Genomic DNA, 16,881 nt, shown 5'->3' with positions numbered 1-16,881 from the left:
CCTGAACAAGAAAGCTATCTGCATCACATCTGAAAAAGTGGTCGGTTCAGCCCCTGCCTGGAGACCTAGAATGAAGGGAAATCCCTTCCCTCCCAAGCCAACCCATCCCATTTCTGCATTTCTATAGTTGTTAAGAAGTTTATCCTAACTATCCTGCTCAAATTTGCTTTTTAGCAACTCCTACCAATGTATTCTAGGCCTGCCTTTTGGGGCAACTGAAACAACCAAATCCTTCCCCATTGTGTTCCACATCTCTGTTTATAGAAATTTTACCCAATTCTGTACAAGTAAAGAGGGATCTGACAGGCAAAGTAACGATTTACAGAGCATCCCTTGAAACAGCAAAACACAACCCCATCATATTCATAAAGGACATCTTTGTTCCCAAAGCACTTTTATAGACCGCGTCCCAAAGGATTCTCAAAACCACCCTTTGAGGGAGACAAAGGGGAGGCCTCATGTTTGCTTTATGAAGGAACCTTAGTTATGTGTTTTGACAATAAAGAAAGGGCAGTGGAAGGTTTAAAGAATTTTTAAAGTCCAAGCATGACTGGGCAAGGCCACGTATTGAGGGGAACACAGCACAATTTTTGCATTACTTTATAAACCTTGCCCTTAGCACAGTTCCTAGAATATAATAAGCACTTACAAATGCTTGTTGACTGACAACTTACCACGAGAAATCTAGAGTGTTCCTTCACAAAGACACTTCTCTGGCTCATGGCCATCATTTTAAATGCTTCCACACAATTTTATCCTTCTTTAAAAAATTCTACCAGATATACTGTTAGTTGAATATTCTTTTCCTTATGAAAAGGAATCCAAAAAGGTAACCAGCATTAAGGATAACCTATCATTGAGATTACCCATTATCAGAAAAATCCTAGACCACAGGTTCTTAACCAAGGATCCACAAATGGAATTCAGGGAGTGTGTTAACTTGGATAGGAAAAAGTAAATCTTTATGGTCACTTACCTTTGGTTGCTTTCGTAATCCTCTCTGTGCCCTCAGCTAGGCCAGGCCTCTGACTCTGCATTTTTGGTTTAGACTGACCAGAGTTTGTGTTCCACTGATACGATCTTTGACAACCAAGCACAACTTTTGTACCACAGGAAGGAAGCATCTGCCAGAGAATGTTCTATCTATTGTCCATAAGTCATTTCAGTGGTTCACAAACTATATCTAAAAGATGACATTTTCCATTTCCAGGTAACTCAGCCTCTGGTGCCTTTAGTTAAGAAAGGTCCTTGGCCTAATAAAGCATCATTCAATGGCTCTGAAAATCGAGCTTATTAACATCTGTTTCCAAAGGCTTCCAAGTGACTAACTGGTCACCCCACACCACCCCATACACTTTCTTCATCCACCATTTTAGTAAGTTCTTTCTTTCTTGAGCTCGAAATGTTCAAACATCACCAAACCTTCATTCGTGAGAGTCTGGGGAGAGGGGGAAATCAAGGGATAATAATAATGCCAGGATGATGTCTGAGTTGTGTGGCTGACTTACCTTTTCATAGGGGATTTGTAGAAGCTCCAGGACAACAGCGTGGGCTCCCATGTTTCGCAATAGTCGCTGTTGTTGCTTTCTGCTCTTCCGGACAGAGGCACTCTCTTGGACACACAGTTTGCTAAGTCTAATTAAAATCTGGGAGAAAACAACAGGCCTGCTTCAGTGGTCCTCTCAGAAGTACTATAGTTCTCTGAATATGAATTGTATTAAGAAGAGAAGAGGAGGAAAAGGTGGCTAAAGGGCAAAAATAGGTGGGAAGTACCCCCATTGCTACCACCCCTACTGAACAGTAAGTAGGTTCCAGAGAGAACCAGACAAGGCTTTGTATATAAACAGCTGCCTGAGACAGTGTCAGTAAAAATCAAACGTAGTGCTTATTGGTTGTTATAGACAGCCTGGGATTGGAGGCGCTAGTCCTCAGAATGATGGTTTTTTGATGTTCAATTCAATTCAAAATATTTATATTACAATGTAAATAAAAAAATAACCACAAAGCAACTGAAGAAAAATGTTGCAAAATTACAAAAAACAAGCCTGCCCCCCAAAGAAGAGATATAGGAAGACACATCCCCTCTCCACTTTACAGAGATGGGAAGTCCCCCATCGGATTACTACATATGATGCCAATTTTTTTGATGCAATGATCAATATTGCTGATTGTTTTATTTCTCTTCTTCCCCTTTTTCTGTTGTTGTTGTTGTTGTTAAGAAATATTCTTTGTTATATAAGATGGCTCTTGGGGAGGGAAAGGGATATGGGCGAAATTTAGGTAACCTGAAAAAAATTTCTATAAAAATCATTTTTAAGTGATTATTTTTAATTTAAATGATTTAATTTAATTAAATTAAATTTAAATGATTTAAATGATTATTAAATGCTTAGAGTGTGTAAAGAGTTGGGCAAACAAAAAACAAAACAAAAGTCCTTTCTCTCAAAACTCTAATAGGGGCTACTGTACACTGATAAGCAAATGCAAAATAATGTAAAGTTGAAGAGAATGCTCCAGTTGTAGGGATTAGGAAATTCTTCTCATAGTAGAGAGCACCTAAGCCTAGAAGGAAGGGAACCATTCTAAGATAAAGGGGAAGATGGAATGTATTCCAACCATAGATAAGAGTCTGAGTAAATGCATGGACGCAAGAGATGAAAGTCTGATTTGACAGAATGGGCCAATTAGGGGGAACATGAATTGTGTACAACGGAGTGACTTGAGATAGGGTTAGATTGGTAACCTGGAGCTAGATCGTGAAGGGCTTAAAATTGCAGGCCGGGGAATATAAATCCTACAGGCAATAGGGAGTTGAAGAAAATTTTTGAGAAGATGATTTCTTTGGATACATAGTCATAGATGGCAGAACTTGGGAAAGATACATTGTTTTGGAAAATATCGCCATTGCTAAAGCTTTCTCATTTTGGATGGCCCAAAGCTAGGGTCTTAACCTGGGGTCTATGAACTTTTTTTAAAAAATATTTTGATAACAGTATTTCAATATAATTGTTTTCCTTTGTCGATATATTACTTAACGCATTTAATAATATTCAGAATTTGGAACTCAAAAGTTTTAAAAACAATGTTAAAAACTGTTTTTACATGTAACTGGGGAAAATAAAAATAACATACTAAAAAAATATCATTCTGAGAAGAGGTCCATAGGCTTCATAAGAATATCAAAAGATTCCGTGATACAAAAAAAGCTAAGAACCCATGCCCTAAAGCTAAGAGCTGATTTCTACTGAGAAAGAAGCTAAGATGTTCATGTTGCCAAGAGCACTGGTGTAGTTTACCATGAGAAAGAAAAAAAAAGTTGGAATCTTACCTCTTTTACCACTCTGTAGTTGTAGCTGCTGGTACTTTCATGTTTCTGAGACTTGTTATTCCCTTCCTAGTGACCAAAATACACATAGTTCCTGTTACTGTGCAATTCTGATGCAACTATACACTTTTTAGTTTCATATGTAAGGGCAATGACTGAGTCAGCACAAAGCCTTGAAATTATTTTCTAGTAGCAGTAATGGGGACTGTGTCAGGTCAGCACCATGTTTCTGTGAGATACAAGGCTGGAGCTAGTGGTATGATCTTAGCATATTTAGCAGTTATTCTCAGGGAAGCTAGCTAACCCATCCTGTGAGTCTGGATTCCATGCTGTAATCAATTTAATTAATTAATGCATTCAAACAAAGGCTAATACGTGGTGAAAGAGAATGGTTGGAAGCAAAATTAGGGGACAGACTGTGGCTGGTTTTCACACTTCAAAAAGCAAATTGTATTTTGGACTCGTAGTTAAAAGCTTAGTCCTTTTAGGGAGAAATTATTATCTAGATTATGAGGGAGCACATAGTATAATGGATCGAGGAATAGAGTTGGAAAGACATGGGTTCTAGTGTACACATACTAGCTATGTGATCACAGGCAAATCATTTAATCTCTTAATGTCCCCAGGCAATTCTTTAAGATGACAAGATCAAGGCCACAGCTAGTCTTTAACAGTGGCAGCAGATTCTGCATTGAGATATTCTGATGCCACTGCCATTACAAGTCTGGAATATTTGCCTGGATGTGCAACCTAGCTTCCTGGAGAATTACGTAAGATTCCTCACCTCTGTTTTCTTGTGTTCATTTTCACCAGATGCTCCATCCATTGTCTCATCAGGTCCCTGCCCTTTGTACACCCAAAGTTCTGACTTTTCCACTATAGATCTCAGTTGGTCTAAGTCTTGTTTGATCTGTTTGTAGTTGTCAACATCTTGGCTGGTAACAAGTAGTTGAACCTTACATGAATACAATCCATTAGTTGAACACAACACCCTTTCTGCAGGACAACAGGCCCAATGGAAAGAGCTGAGACCAACAAAAGGCTACCTGTTTGAATGCTTGAAGAACTTCTTGCCTCTGACTGAAATGCCTGAAGAGAAGCTGAAGTGCTCCAGACACGAGGGGTGGATAGTCATGCATTGTCAAATGGAGTAAAACTCGGAGAAATGTTCTGCCTCCATGGTCATCCAAGTCCAATGGCGTGTTCTCTTCACTACAAATGTGTGAAAGGTGAGAAAAGGGTAAATTCACTGTAAACTTTCCCTCCTTACCTATGCAGCACCACATGGTGGAAAGGACCTAGAAGCCCTGGGTGTGTCTCACTGTGGACAAGGGACTTCAACTCTCTGAACCTCAGTGCCCTAATCTATCAAATACAGAAAAGAATATATGTTATATCAATGTATGCTATTATAACTCCATTTTGGTGAGCCTGAGTCCCTCTGCTTTGTCATTTTCTTTTCATTACTAAGGGTAGCTGAAGTTTCTATCCTTCAGGCTGAAAAATCAGTAACCCACTAGCTAGCACACCCATGCATACAATTCTCTCTTTCTCTCTGACTCTTCCCCTCCCCTGTCCCTCTTTCTCTTTCAATTTTCATCAGTTCTCTCTAAGACACACACATATTCATATACAAACACACATATTAACCAGACTTGTGATAACACTCATGTAGGTAGCTCACAGAAAGGACTTTCCATTCCTAAAGTAGAGGCACCTGCTCTATAACTTATATTTTTAGAGAGGTGTCTGGGGCCCTGAGATGAGATGTTAAGTAACTTGTCCAGTGTCACAGAGCTAGTACATGTCAGAAGGATACAATTAAAATCTAATAATAATGGTACTGATAATATTAATATATCCCATTTTTTCCTTCAAAAAAACCAAAGAAGATAGGGACAAAGAGTGAGAAGAATGTCAAGATAATCATCACTTATTTTAGAGAACCATTGGGTGACTCGACTTGCCCAAAGTTAAACAGCTAGTGACAGACAAGACTGAGCTCTGGGGTCCTGACAGTTCAGAAAGACTCTAGCTGATATGGTGACCATCAGAACTTCAGATGGATGATGCTGAAGCAAGTCACCCCTTCCTGGCAGAACAGTTATAGACTAGAGATTTCCAGCCCTTGCCCAGTGGGGTCATGCTGATTAGACAGAGCTGACTCCACTTAGGCGGCCCTAGCCACCCAACCATGCCTTCATCTTGCCATGCTTTTACATGCAGTCCCCCTCACCTCCATTTTTCATTTCTTACTCTGGGAACAGGAATCAAATCAATATTACCATTATTTCTAGAAACTGTGTGTCATTCATTTGCCCCATAGCTCTGGGCTCATCATCCCTATGACTTCACCCTTCCCAGTCTATTATCTCCCCTATCTGTGTCTATATTAGAAAGGAAGTCTTTCAGTAGATACTGAATGACCACTTGTCAGGCATATTATAGTGGAGATTTCTTTGGAGTATGAGTTGGACTACATGGATGTTTTCAACTCTCAAATTCTGTGATTTGGTGATTTGCTTGAGGGCAGAAATGATCTCTCTTTTTATGTGTCCCCAGTGCTTAGCAAAGACAGTAAGTACTTAAAAAATACTTTTTCAACCATTCATTTGTTCATTCATTCATGCAGTCATCTCTTCTTTCCACTAGACTTAGCTACCTTGGGTGGTCAGAACTCCAAGGAACCCACTAAGTAAATTTAGCCTGAAGAAAGTCTGTAATTCCTTTGACTACAAGAATAAAGGCCCAGGGACAGACATGAGAGTCCTCTCCCCTAAAACCCAGAAACATTTGCCACATAATATTGAAAATATACTTTCCTTCCTCCAAAGATTCCCTCTGCTTGCTCCTCAATATGTTCAAAGTCAAGAGCTCCTGAAAAATGAGAAATATATACATTCATTTCATTTGAGAACATCAACATATAAGACCTCAGCATTTGGAAATATTTCACCAGAAAATAACTGAAATTTATCACAAAAAATTAGATTTAAGTCCCCTGAAGAGGGAAAGGGGGACTCATTTTCTAATTGTGTTCCATTCTCACTAAATAAAATTATGATCACTTTGAGAAAAAAGAAAACAAGGCAAATTATGAACACACATCATCCTTAGGTTCCCACTCCCCCCCCCCCACCCCATTCATTCTGAAGTTATAACACAGATAGCTGACTCACTGAGTGGGTGTTTCCTGGGGATTGAGGGATTCATTAATCTTCAGGAAATACCCCGGGCCCTCAACTGCTAAACAAGTATTAGGCAGCTAACCAACTCCTTGATATCCGGAATCATTTGTTCTTATCCCCCGAGCACTTACCAAAAATACCTGTGTCCTTACCACATGGGAACCAAACATCTTCCAGAATTAGAACTGTTAGGAAGCAAGCTTTCTCTTACCCATGTCATAAAAGGCTTGTGTTGAAAAGACTTTTAGGTGACTGCTGTTGCTCCATATCACTTTCCCCTCAAAATCTGACCCTTCCCCAAGAAAAAGTCATAGCCATGCCTGGTTTTAGGAAGCTTAGGGCTGGAAGGAAGTATTTTTTTTACCCACCTGATGCCTTTTACTTTAGGCTGGCATATTTATCCTAACAGCCCATTTCCAGGGAAGTGAACACAATTTATCTATGACCAGAAGTTCCTTTGGGTGGATCCTGGTTTCAGGTACTGTTACTACATGGGACTTTCTCCAAGCGCAGTAACCCCAAAGAACACTGACCACAACCTTGAGGGCAATGACAATGTTTCATTGCTGCCCATTCTGTTCCAGTGGAGTCCAGAAAAATGCCTGTTGTGCCTGTGGAGGAACTATGACTGGTGGGTACAAAGGTTGGACATGAACACAAAGGTCACTGAGGCCACTATTACTGTGTAAGGCTAATGGGGAAGAGTCCACTGAGAAGTCTGGTCAGGACTGTGGCACTCTGAATTTTCTGGTGATGAAAAGGCCTGGTGTGCAAAAAATGTCAGTTTCCAGGAAGCCCCCAGGACTTGTGGCAAAGCTGCTGATTAATTCTGAAGAAACCACTAAAATAAATATACTTATCTTACTATCTACAAGCAAAAAAAAAAAAAAGAATGAAGAAAACTTAATCCTCCTCATAATGGAAAATGGGCTTTTCCCTTCGGGGCTGGGCATAGACACATAATGAAAATACTCAGGATCAAAGTTAGAGAAAATCTTCAGTAGGAGAAAAAAGAAAATAGAAAAAGGAAGAGGAGAAAAATAGCAGATGTGTTTTTCATCCTACTTCCAAGTATAGGTGAAAATATTTTGTGCTGAAGGATCAATAAGGTTTGCCACTTCTAAAAAATGAAAACCAAGGTAGTACACATCTGACTTTCCCTAAAAACAGAGATCCTCTACCCATTGCAGACTCCACTCCATCTTTGAAGACCTATTGTTGGAATAACTTACCTGGCACATTACTTGGTCCCTCCTGATTGCTGCTTCCTGAGGATGTCTCAGAGGTCTGGGAATTGCTTTCATCAAACTCCCGTTTAAATATACACAGGAGGCATGAGATCCTATAATCCAATCTCACATTCAAAATAAACTGAAGATTCAAGTGGAAATGGAAATAGATTGGTTATATTCACATACTGCCTTTAATATGTGTCCCCCCGCCCAGCTGCGGAACTTGACCAGGCTTGGTTTCAGCCACACCAGATGCTCTGAAAACTTAGTGAATCAAATATTTATTTAGCTGACTTGTAAATAGTCAGGTTAATAGAAATGTACTTGGACATAGAGTATTAAGCCATCCCCTATCACCTTAACTTCTTATGGAATCTTCATTACCATAGCCACAGGCATAAATGGTTAATGCTAAGTCAATGTCCAAAAATGCTACTTTGAAATTCAATTGAATTCAATAGTTGTTAAGGGCCTACTAAGGGCCTCTCAAGAGAAAGAATACAATGGGATACTGAGAAAAATCAGGAGAACATAGAAAGAAATCCATTTTTTATTAATAAACCATTCATTAGGTATGGTATTGTTAAAATATAATTGTTCCTTCTCATTTAGAAGTATATCATGTCAGATTTTTTCTATCTACTGTTCTATTTAGCCCAATTTTTTTTTCTCTTCTTCCTCTTTTTCTTAAAAAAAAAAAAATCCTCTGCTATAAAGGATGGTTCTTTGAGAGAAGGAAGGAGGAGGAAAACAAAGTGAAATCTAAGTGATATAAAAACAAAAGATTTCAATTAAAAAAAAAATCTATTTTTACAAAATGACCTATTCATAGAATCTGACTCATCCTCTCTTCTCCCTCCACCCACCTGTTTCATATACAATCATATCTTCTCACAGAGCTATCCTTACCCTGCTCCTAATTGGTCTTCCTGCCTGTAATCTTTCCCCTTTTGAGTGTATCCTTTCCATAGCTTCCAAACTAATCTTCCTCAGGCACAAGCCTGATGATGTTATTCCCTCCCCTGCTTAGCCTAAAACCTTCAGTGGCTCTTTCACTGCTTATAGTTTAGAATACAAATTCCTTAGCCAGGCATTCAAAGTCTCTCTACAGTCTTGCTGCACCTCAGTTTACAGGCTGATTTCCCATCATTCCTTTGCCCACCCTCTACACTCTAGATGTTTCCTAGTCTCACGACTGCGCTTTCACAAAGGCCACCTCGTGCCTGGATTCCTCCTTAAAAGTGAAACTCATACGCAGCCTCCTCCATGAACCATTTCTTAATCCTTTGTCACAGGACCATAAATTTAGAACTGGAAGTGACGTTGGGGGTCATTTATCACGGGATCACAGGGAGAGTGCTGGAAGGGACCTCAAAGGCCCTTTATTCCAATCCCCTCCTTTCAGAGATGAAGAATGTGAGGTCAGGTGACTTGCCCAAACACAATATGGGCCGTAAGTCAGAAAGGTGGTATTTGAACCCAGGTCTTTTGGTTCTAAATTCAGAACTTTTCCCACTAGACAGCCAGATGAAAAAGTGTTTCCTTCCTCCTCATATTTTCCTTGAGCACTTACTCTGCATTTCTCCTTTATCTGAAACATATCTCCCTTTTCTTGTATTTATTTGTTTACATGCTGTGTTGCTCCCCCAACTCCCACACTCCTACCATCAACAGACTGAAGAGAGGCATTTGACCATTTTACATTTTAACACTCCTTCTTGCTGAGCACAGGGCTTTACACACATCACTTCCACACTTAAGGATCTATGGCTTTGTCAGTTGGGGTGCTCTCTTCACTGCTGCCAATTATAATCTTCTCTGTGATTTATTATATGTTCCTTGAGAGTTGTTGTGGTCAAAAAGTTCATCCTGCAATCAACCTACATACGCTGTTCATCGAATGCAAGGTATATTATCCTTCCCTATGTCCACACTCAAAGTCACTGCAACCTGGATTTTTCTAAGTAATCCCATCATCCTATCGCTAAATAGAGATAACTGCCTCATATTTGCCAATGTCTGCACCTTTAATTCTCTTCTCATTTTATTGCAGTAGCTAGCATTTCTAGAATGATGTCAAATAAAAGTGGAGAGAGAAGGTATCCTTGCTTTATATCCCTTTTTCTACTAGTGTTTCTCCAAAGCAAAAAATGCTAGCTCTTTGGTTTTAAATATATCCTTTTGACCATATTAAATAAAGAGTCCTTTTAAGCTCATGCTTTTTAGGATTTTTAACATAAATCAGTGCTCTGTTTTCTTAAAAGCTTCTTCAGCATCTGTTGTGGTTTTGTTAGGATTCTCTCTTATGTTCTAATTTTTGGCTACTACAAAAAAAAACCAATTTCTATAATTTTTTGGATATATAAGTCCTCTTTCTTTGATCTCTTTGGGATGTAGGCCTAGTAGTGGTATAGCTGGGTCAACGAGTAAAGGACAGTTGAGGAATTTGGGCATCATGCTTTCCAGAATGGCTGGACCAATTCACTGCTACACTGACCCACATGGTGTGCCTGTTCATTTGTCATTTTCCATTTTTGTCATCCTTGACAGTCCGATGGGTATGAGGGGGAACTTCAAACTTAATTACATTTCTCTAATTATTAGGAATTTAAAACAATTTGTTGATTGGATTTCTTCCTTTGAAAACTGCCTATGAATATCCTTTGACCATCTATGTATTAAGGAATGGCTCTTAGTTTTATAAATTTGACTCTGTTCCTTTTTATCTTAAATAGGAGACCTTTATCAGAGTAACTTGCTGCAAAGATTTTTTCCCATTTGTCTGTTTCCATTCTAATTTTAAATATATCAAATGGAGAATCAAAAAATGAGGAAAGGTTTATCTAATGTTCAGTCCCCAAACTTTTGAGAAATGTCTGCCACTGAAAAAAAGAACTAATAAAAAAGTGTGGTTGAAAATATACTGTATTATGCTTTCAGCAGACTGATTGTGAAGCAGACTTCCTGTCTTGGCAGAAAAAGTGGTGAAATACAGGAGCAGAATGGAGCATGTGTTGTCAGCCATGGACAACGTGTTGATGTTTCATTTAACTGATTTTTTTTTGCTACAAGGGAGGGTTCTATTGGGTGACAGTGGAGAAGCCATTGAGAGATGATAGTGATGGGGGGGGAAGCACAAAAATTCCTAAACAAAGTGAAACAAAACATAGGTATTTTACTTTAAAAATAAATCCAAAAATAGAAGAATCATTCACACTTTTTGGAGAAATTTTGAACCAGAAAACTCAAGGGATTTTCCATAAGCAAAGTTGTAGCTGAGGTTGGTAAATCATATCCCTTCCATATTTTCCTAATGTATAAATAGAGATATGACAAGGTCGAGTGAAGACCTAAGATGAAACCATGGTAAGACTAGAGAGAAGTGAGGGAGAGACAACTCCATGTTAGTGTGATGTCCTGAGATTGTTTCCTGTAATACAGGAAGTGGGTTGGAGCAGATGGAGCACTGCATTTGCAGTCAGGAAAACCTTGGTTCAAATTCCTCCTTGGACACTTACTAGCTGTGTGACCGTAGGCTAATTACCTAATACCTCTCTCGACCCCAGTTTCCTCATCTGTAAAATGGAGATGATAATAGGACCCACTTTCATTGGGTTATTATGGTGATCCAATGAGATAATATATGTAGAGTCCTCAGCAAATCTTAAAGTGCTATATGTTAATTATTATTATTATGAATAATAACGATGATGATAAAGCAGAGGAGAAAATACAACTTCAGAGTTGTTTTTCTTTAAAGAAAGCATAAGTTAAAGAGAATCTGGATTTAGATCCCAGTTCTGTTACCTGGGTGAGCTTGGACAACAACAACAGACACCAATCACCTAGAATAGAAGCACCTGGGGGGCAGGGACTTTTTCATTTCTTTGTGTCCCCAGCACCTGTCACAGTGCCTGGCACTAGTACTTAATAAATGCTCGTCAGCTGATTAAATACATTATCTCCCTTGAACATTGGCAAAGCCACTTATATTTTCTGAATTTGAACCTCCTCATCTGTAAAATGAGAGGACTGAACAAGCTGATCTCTATGCTAACTTCCAGCTCTTAATCAGTGATCTCCTGAATTATCATTCAAGGAAACATCAGATTAATTCAAAGCCCTTCTACCCTATCCAGACAAGAGTACTACAGCTCCCCATCATGGAAGAGATTTCATTTTTGAAATGTTCTTCTGCCCCTGGGGTCCCCCATTGACTAGAAGATACCTGAAGAATCTCAATGATCTTCAACTTGGTATCCATGACCATGATATCTTCTTTCTCAGGTTCTGTTTGTTTCACATTCCCTTCAGGGGCAGCTGCCATGGGAGTCATGGGCAAAAACCCTCCTCCCCTGAGGACAACCTGAGTCATCAGTTCTCCAACTCCATGGATGGACCTCATCACATTACTGCCTATGGAACAGAAAGGATAATCCAAAAGTTATGACCTTATCTCTAAAGGTTTTCCCTTGGAGGGTTGAGGTTAGGCGTTTGCCTTTACAAATGGGAGCCTATCTCCTTCTACTGTTTTCTCTCTCTGTTAGCAAGTTTCATATTGAAAAAGAGGGTTCCTGGCTCTGAGATCATCAATATACATCTGCTCGAGGAACTAACTAAATCCCAAGTGACATGAAAGGTAGTCATCCAAAGCTCCACATACTTGATTTACTTTAATGACAGCAGGATTTTAAATAGAAACACTTCTCTTCAAACTACTGAGTGCCTCCTCTGGAGAGACACCACAAGAACCACCTCTCCTCTCTCCACCCCCCACCCTGCCCTGCCTCCATTGCCCAATCTGACATGACATCAGCCTACAAGGATTTTATAATCTAATCTAGTTGAGGAAACGAGACATACTCTGAATAGGATAGTATCACATACAATGTCATTATATATTCATATGATAAAGTGAAAGTGACCATTTACACGGTACAGTGTATGACAGCAGTTTTGAGAGCAGTGTATGATAAAAGGCAGCTAAGAGTAAAGTCCAGAAGGAATAGAAGGAATTTTTTATGATGACAATACCACAATCAAATCATCTTCCCCATCACTTATTTATTTAAAAATTACCATTTATAACATTCATATTTTAGAAATTTTCAGTTTTGAATTCTCTCCCTCACTTCAATTGTGAAGGTAAGCAATATGATATCAGTTATACACTGAAATCATGCAAAACACTTTCCTGTGTCAGCCATCCAACACTTATTTCTTACCTTTATTTTCTTCTCCTTTTGCCATTTTGCTAATAGGGAAGATGGTAGTCACATGTACACAATCTAAGATAGCCAGTAGGATCTTGGTTAATCGTAAGAGGTCCGAGAAGTTGTAGAAACCAAAATAGATGAGATTTCTGGCCAAGTTCACAACCTATTTTTTTTTAAAAAGAATTAAATAGCCTTAAAAAAAACTATCAAACAGAGTTCTTCCTGCCTTACTTTAAGTCTGACTCCTGGTCCACAATGACAAGATTGTAAAAATTCTCAACTTTGTGATGACAGAAAAAACTACTCCATTTACTTTATACAACTTTTCTGAAATAAGCAACAATGGTCAGAAATCTCTAACTAAGAATGCTGCCAAGTCATTCATTTTATTTGACTCTGTTATATTTAATAACATGAGAAAAATGCTGACTTATTCATTTAGTCTACATAATTCCCTTAATACAGTTGTACCTTAGACACAGCACCTTTTGATTTCAAGTTTTCTAGAATCTCATCACAGAGATACTTTCCAACAAAGATCAACACTAGACCTAGAAATATAACTTTAAACACCCAATAAACCACTGCATAATCTAATGGTAAGTTCACAAGAAGAAAGAAAAATATAATATAAAAAGTAACTTTCTTGATGTGATTAAGGAAGAGTATTTCACTTCCTGTAAAGGACAGGGTACGTTTTCCTCTCCGCCATTTTGTATGCTTCGATTCAGAATATACATTTGGCTCTTCTATTACATCTATCATTGGACAAAGCTGTGTTTTGTTTTGTTTTGTTTTTAAGACTGCTATCTCTTTTTATTCAGGAGCAAATCTAAACTAGCGTCTCTATGCCACAAAGACTAGGGCTTCAATATAAAAGCACACAGCTTGATGTGGATATTTTCCAATTCACTGCTTACTAAAATGTCCATTTATGATCTGGTATTTAAAATTTTCACATTACCTCAAACGTGAGCTTATTTTTCTCTTTATCAGAGAAGGGAAACCTCTGACAAACCACGTCTCTTAAATATTCCTCCACAAATTCCATAGTCTGAGCGAACCTCTCTTTAATTTCATCTTTGGAAGTTCCACTACTATCATAGCTGTAAGGAAAAATAAAATTTAAGTCTTGGGGCTAAAACTCAACAGAGATTTTATATATTTTTTATCATGCCTCTTTTTAAACTACTGAGATGGGGAACAGAACTTTACCCAACTCTGCAAAACATTTCACAAATAAATTTTTCAAAAACTAATATTCTTTAAATTACATATTACAAGAAGGTTGAACATGGAAATCAGATAGTACTTTGATAAATCACTACAATAAAAAGTGACATTTCAAGAATATTAAGTTAAATATTCTTTTAAAATTTAAGTAACATTTAACTCAACCATAACAGGCACCTTAGAGTAATGACAGGTATAATGTAATGGGGAAAGAGAGCAATCCAACAATTTACTAGCTTGGTTTCCATGTTTTCACTTACAGACTCTGGTTTATTATAGCCAATATTAAAGTCGGTCCTCAAATGATTCCTTTTTTGAAAAAATACATGCCAAATTTTGACAAATGTTTAAAAATAAAAACCAACTACAAATCCTATTTATGAAAATTTTCTGGGATTACATGTTTAGTAACTTTCAAAAATGGTATTTGAAAAATATAGTCCTTTAGTGATTATCTGCAAAATGTTAATAGTCCCCATCAAAAATGTTCTAATTTAAATATGAGAATGTTGTTCTAATGATGGTACAAAATTTGCTTTGAATTTTTTCCCAGTTTAGATCCAAAAGACCATTATAATAAACACTTGCAACAAAAATTTCTATGGAATGATGAAATTTTGCAGGCTCACTATTTAAAGCCAAGCTACCTTATATTTAACTTTTTTTTTTTTGCATTTTCTTTCTTTATATTTATTCTTTATACAGTTATATATGTTTATGTTGTCTCTCTCTTTAGAACATAAGCTATTTGTGAGTAGGGATCATTTCATCCTTTGAACTTGTATCTTCAGCACCTACCACAGTGTCTGCCTGAAATACAAAAAGCCATTAATAAATGCTAACTGATTGACTGGTTTTTAAGATGCAAAGACTTCTTCCCATAACTATCCAGAAGTAATCCGGACTTGTAAAGTTTGCCTATTATTTCTGATTAGAATATAAGAGAATAAAAACATGCAACAGTCTTGATGGGGAAAGAAAGCCAGCTTACTCATCAATTGCTATTTCGGAAGGAATCTCTGACCACAGGCGGGCGTACTTCACAGGAGTGACCTGTTCCTGGGGGTCTCTGTCAACATGCATATGCAGCATCAGTCGACAGAATGACGCTCTCAGATCATAGGGCAAGTTCTCATCAGACATGCATCGAAGAATGAGGTCTACGTCGAGTTGGCCAGATATTTCATTGATGGCCAGATACTGCCGATCCAAACACATCCGAGCAAACAGGTTCAGCTGATACCTTGTGAAGAGCAGAAAGAACTTTTTCATAAGTCCTAGAAGCCAATGAGCCGTAGAAATGCAGCGATTATGACGGCCAGCAGCACAGTGGGTAGAGCGCTGGGGCTGGTATCAGGAAGACCTGAGCCCAAATCTGGCCTCAGCCACTTACTAGCTATGTGACCTTGGGCAAGTCATTTAACCTCTGTTTGCCTAGGAGGCAGGCAGATGGCTCATTAGATAGAGTGCTGGGCCTGGCGCCAGGAAGACCTGAGTTCCTCAGACACTTCCTAAGTGTGTGATGTTGGCTAAGTAACTTAATCCATCTGCCTCAGCTTCCTTAACTGTAAAATGGGGATAATATCAGCACCTAACTCACGGGGTTAGGAGGATCAGATGAGATATTTGTAAAAAGCACTTAGCACAGTGCCTGGCACATAGCAGGTGCTATGTAAATATCATTAGCAATTATTATTTTATAAAAAGATACAGAATTATAGCTATGTATTCATACCTTCACGCACAAGTTTTTACATCTCACATCTTCTTTCCAAACAACTTAAAATCCATTTCCTGCCTCTGCTCTCTCCCACCCAATGAAGTTGCTGTCACCTGAGTTGTCATTATTAGGAAGGCACTTTCTTAACATCTTTGGAGTAAATTAACTCACCAGATGATGACTGCAACTTGGGAACACCATAAACCTCAAAGATTGTTGCCAGAAACTTTCTACCAAATTAGAAAATCATACTATTTCACCAAACAAATTTCCCCATCAACTCTACCTTCCCTGTCTTCTTTTGCATCACTAGATGGAAGTAATTTCATCCTCAAATCCTTCGCATATATCCCCACTGTCTATGTTCTCAAGTGTGGATTTATGTACTAATCCTTTTCTGCTGTTTGTGTTGGCTTCTGGTGCTTTTTTAAATTCCCCAAATTTGAAAATATTCAATTGCTGCTAACATCCTGTATGAAATTCCTGTCCCAAGGCCGCATTGTGATGTAGAGGTAAGCTTGGAGTGCTAAAAGGAATGAAAACTCTGAAAGGTCCTCTGCCAAGCGTAAAGGACTTTTGCTATGAGACCAATGAAGGATTCCGTAACAATAACATTTATATAGCACCTACTGTGTGCCAGACATTGTGCTAAGTACTTTACAATTATCCTCCCATTTGATTCTCACAACTCTGGGAGGTAGGTACTACTAATTATTATTACTTATAATTATATTAATTATTCTTATATTCTATATCATCTACAGATCTGCCTAGTTAAAAAGCAGAGAAGCTCATCTCCAGGTAGGCCCCAGGAATCTTTTGTCCAACTGAACTCTACAAGACCATTTACTAAAATGTACAGGGGTGGTGATCTGTATCAGTGGAGGGAGCAGAAATGCATGAAGATCCTTATTAAGTTTTTGGGTAGGACTTGTCTAGCTCTTACATTCTGAGTGATGGTCTGAGG

The 16,881-nt window shown here is 38.3% G+C and overlaps 1 protein-coding gene across 3 annotated transcripts in view; it reads right to left on the bottom strand.

Moving 5' to 3' along the window:
* The window catches only part of ITPR1 (inositol 1,4,5-trisphosphate receptor type 1), a 394,249-nt gene that overhangs the window by 183,890 nt on the left and 193,478 nt on the right, over positions 1-16,881 (bottom strand). For all 3 annotated transcript variants that reach the window (XM_027863906.1, XM_027863904.1, XM_027863905.1), the window contains 10 exons: positions 15,186-15,437; positions 13,926-14,067; positions 12,971-13,124; positions 11,974-12,161; positions 7,746-7,884; positions 6,148-6,202; positions 4,372-4,537; positions 4,110-4,280; positions 3,329-3,394; positions 1,509-1,646 (listed from right to left, as the gene is read on the bottom strand). In XM_027863906.1, coding sequence (XP_027719707.1) covers positions 1,509-1,646; positions 3,329-3,394; positions 4,110-4,280; positions 4,372-4,537; positions 6,148-6,202; positions 7,746-7,884; positions 11,974-12,161; positions 12,971-13,124; positions 13,926-14,067; positions 15,186-15,437 — 1,471 coding nt within the window. The remainder of the gene's footprint in view (positions 1-1,508; positions 1,647-3,328; positions 3,395-4,109; positions 4,281-4,371; positions 4,538-6,147; positions 6,203-7,745; positions 7,885-11,973; positions 12,162-12,970; positions 13,125-13,925; positions 14,068-15,185; positions 15,438-16,881) is intronic.

The sequence above is a fragment of the Vombatus ursinus genome, unplaced genomic scaffold, assembly GCF_900497805.2.
Source record: "Vombatus ursinus unplaced genomic scaffold, bare-nosed wombat genome assembly UNPS02014773.1, whole genome shotgun sequence".
NCBI lineage: Eukaryota > Metazoa > Chordata > Mammalia > Diprotodontia > Vombatidae > Vombatus > Vombatus ursinus.
This window is presented reverse-complemented; position numbering and strand designations above follow the sequence as displayed.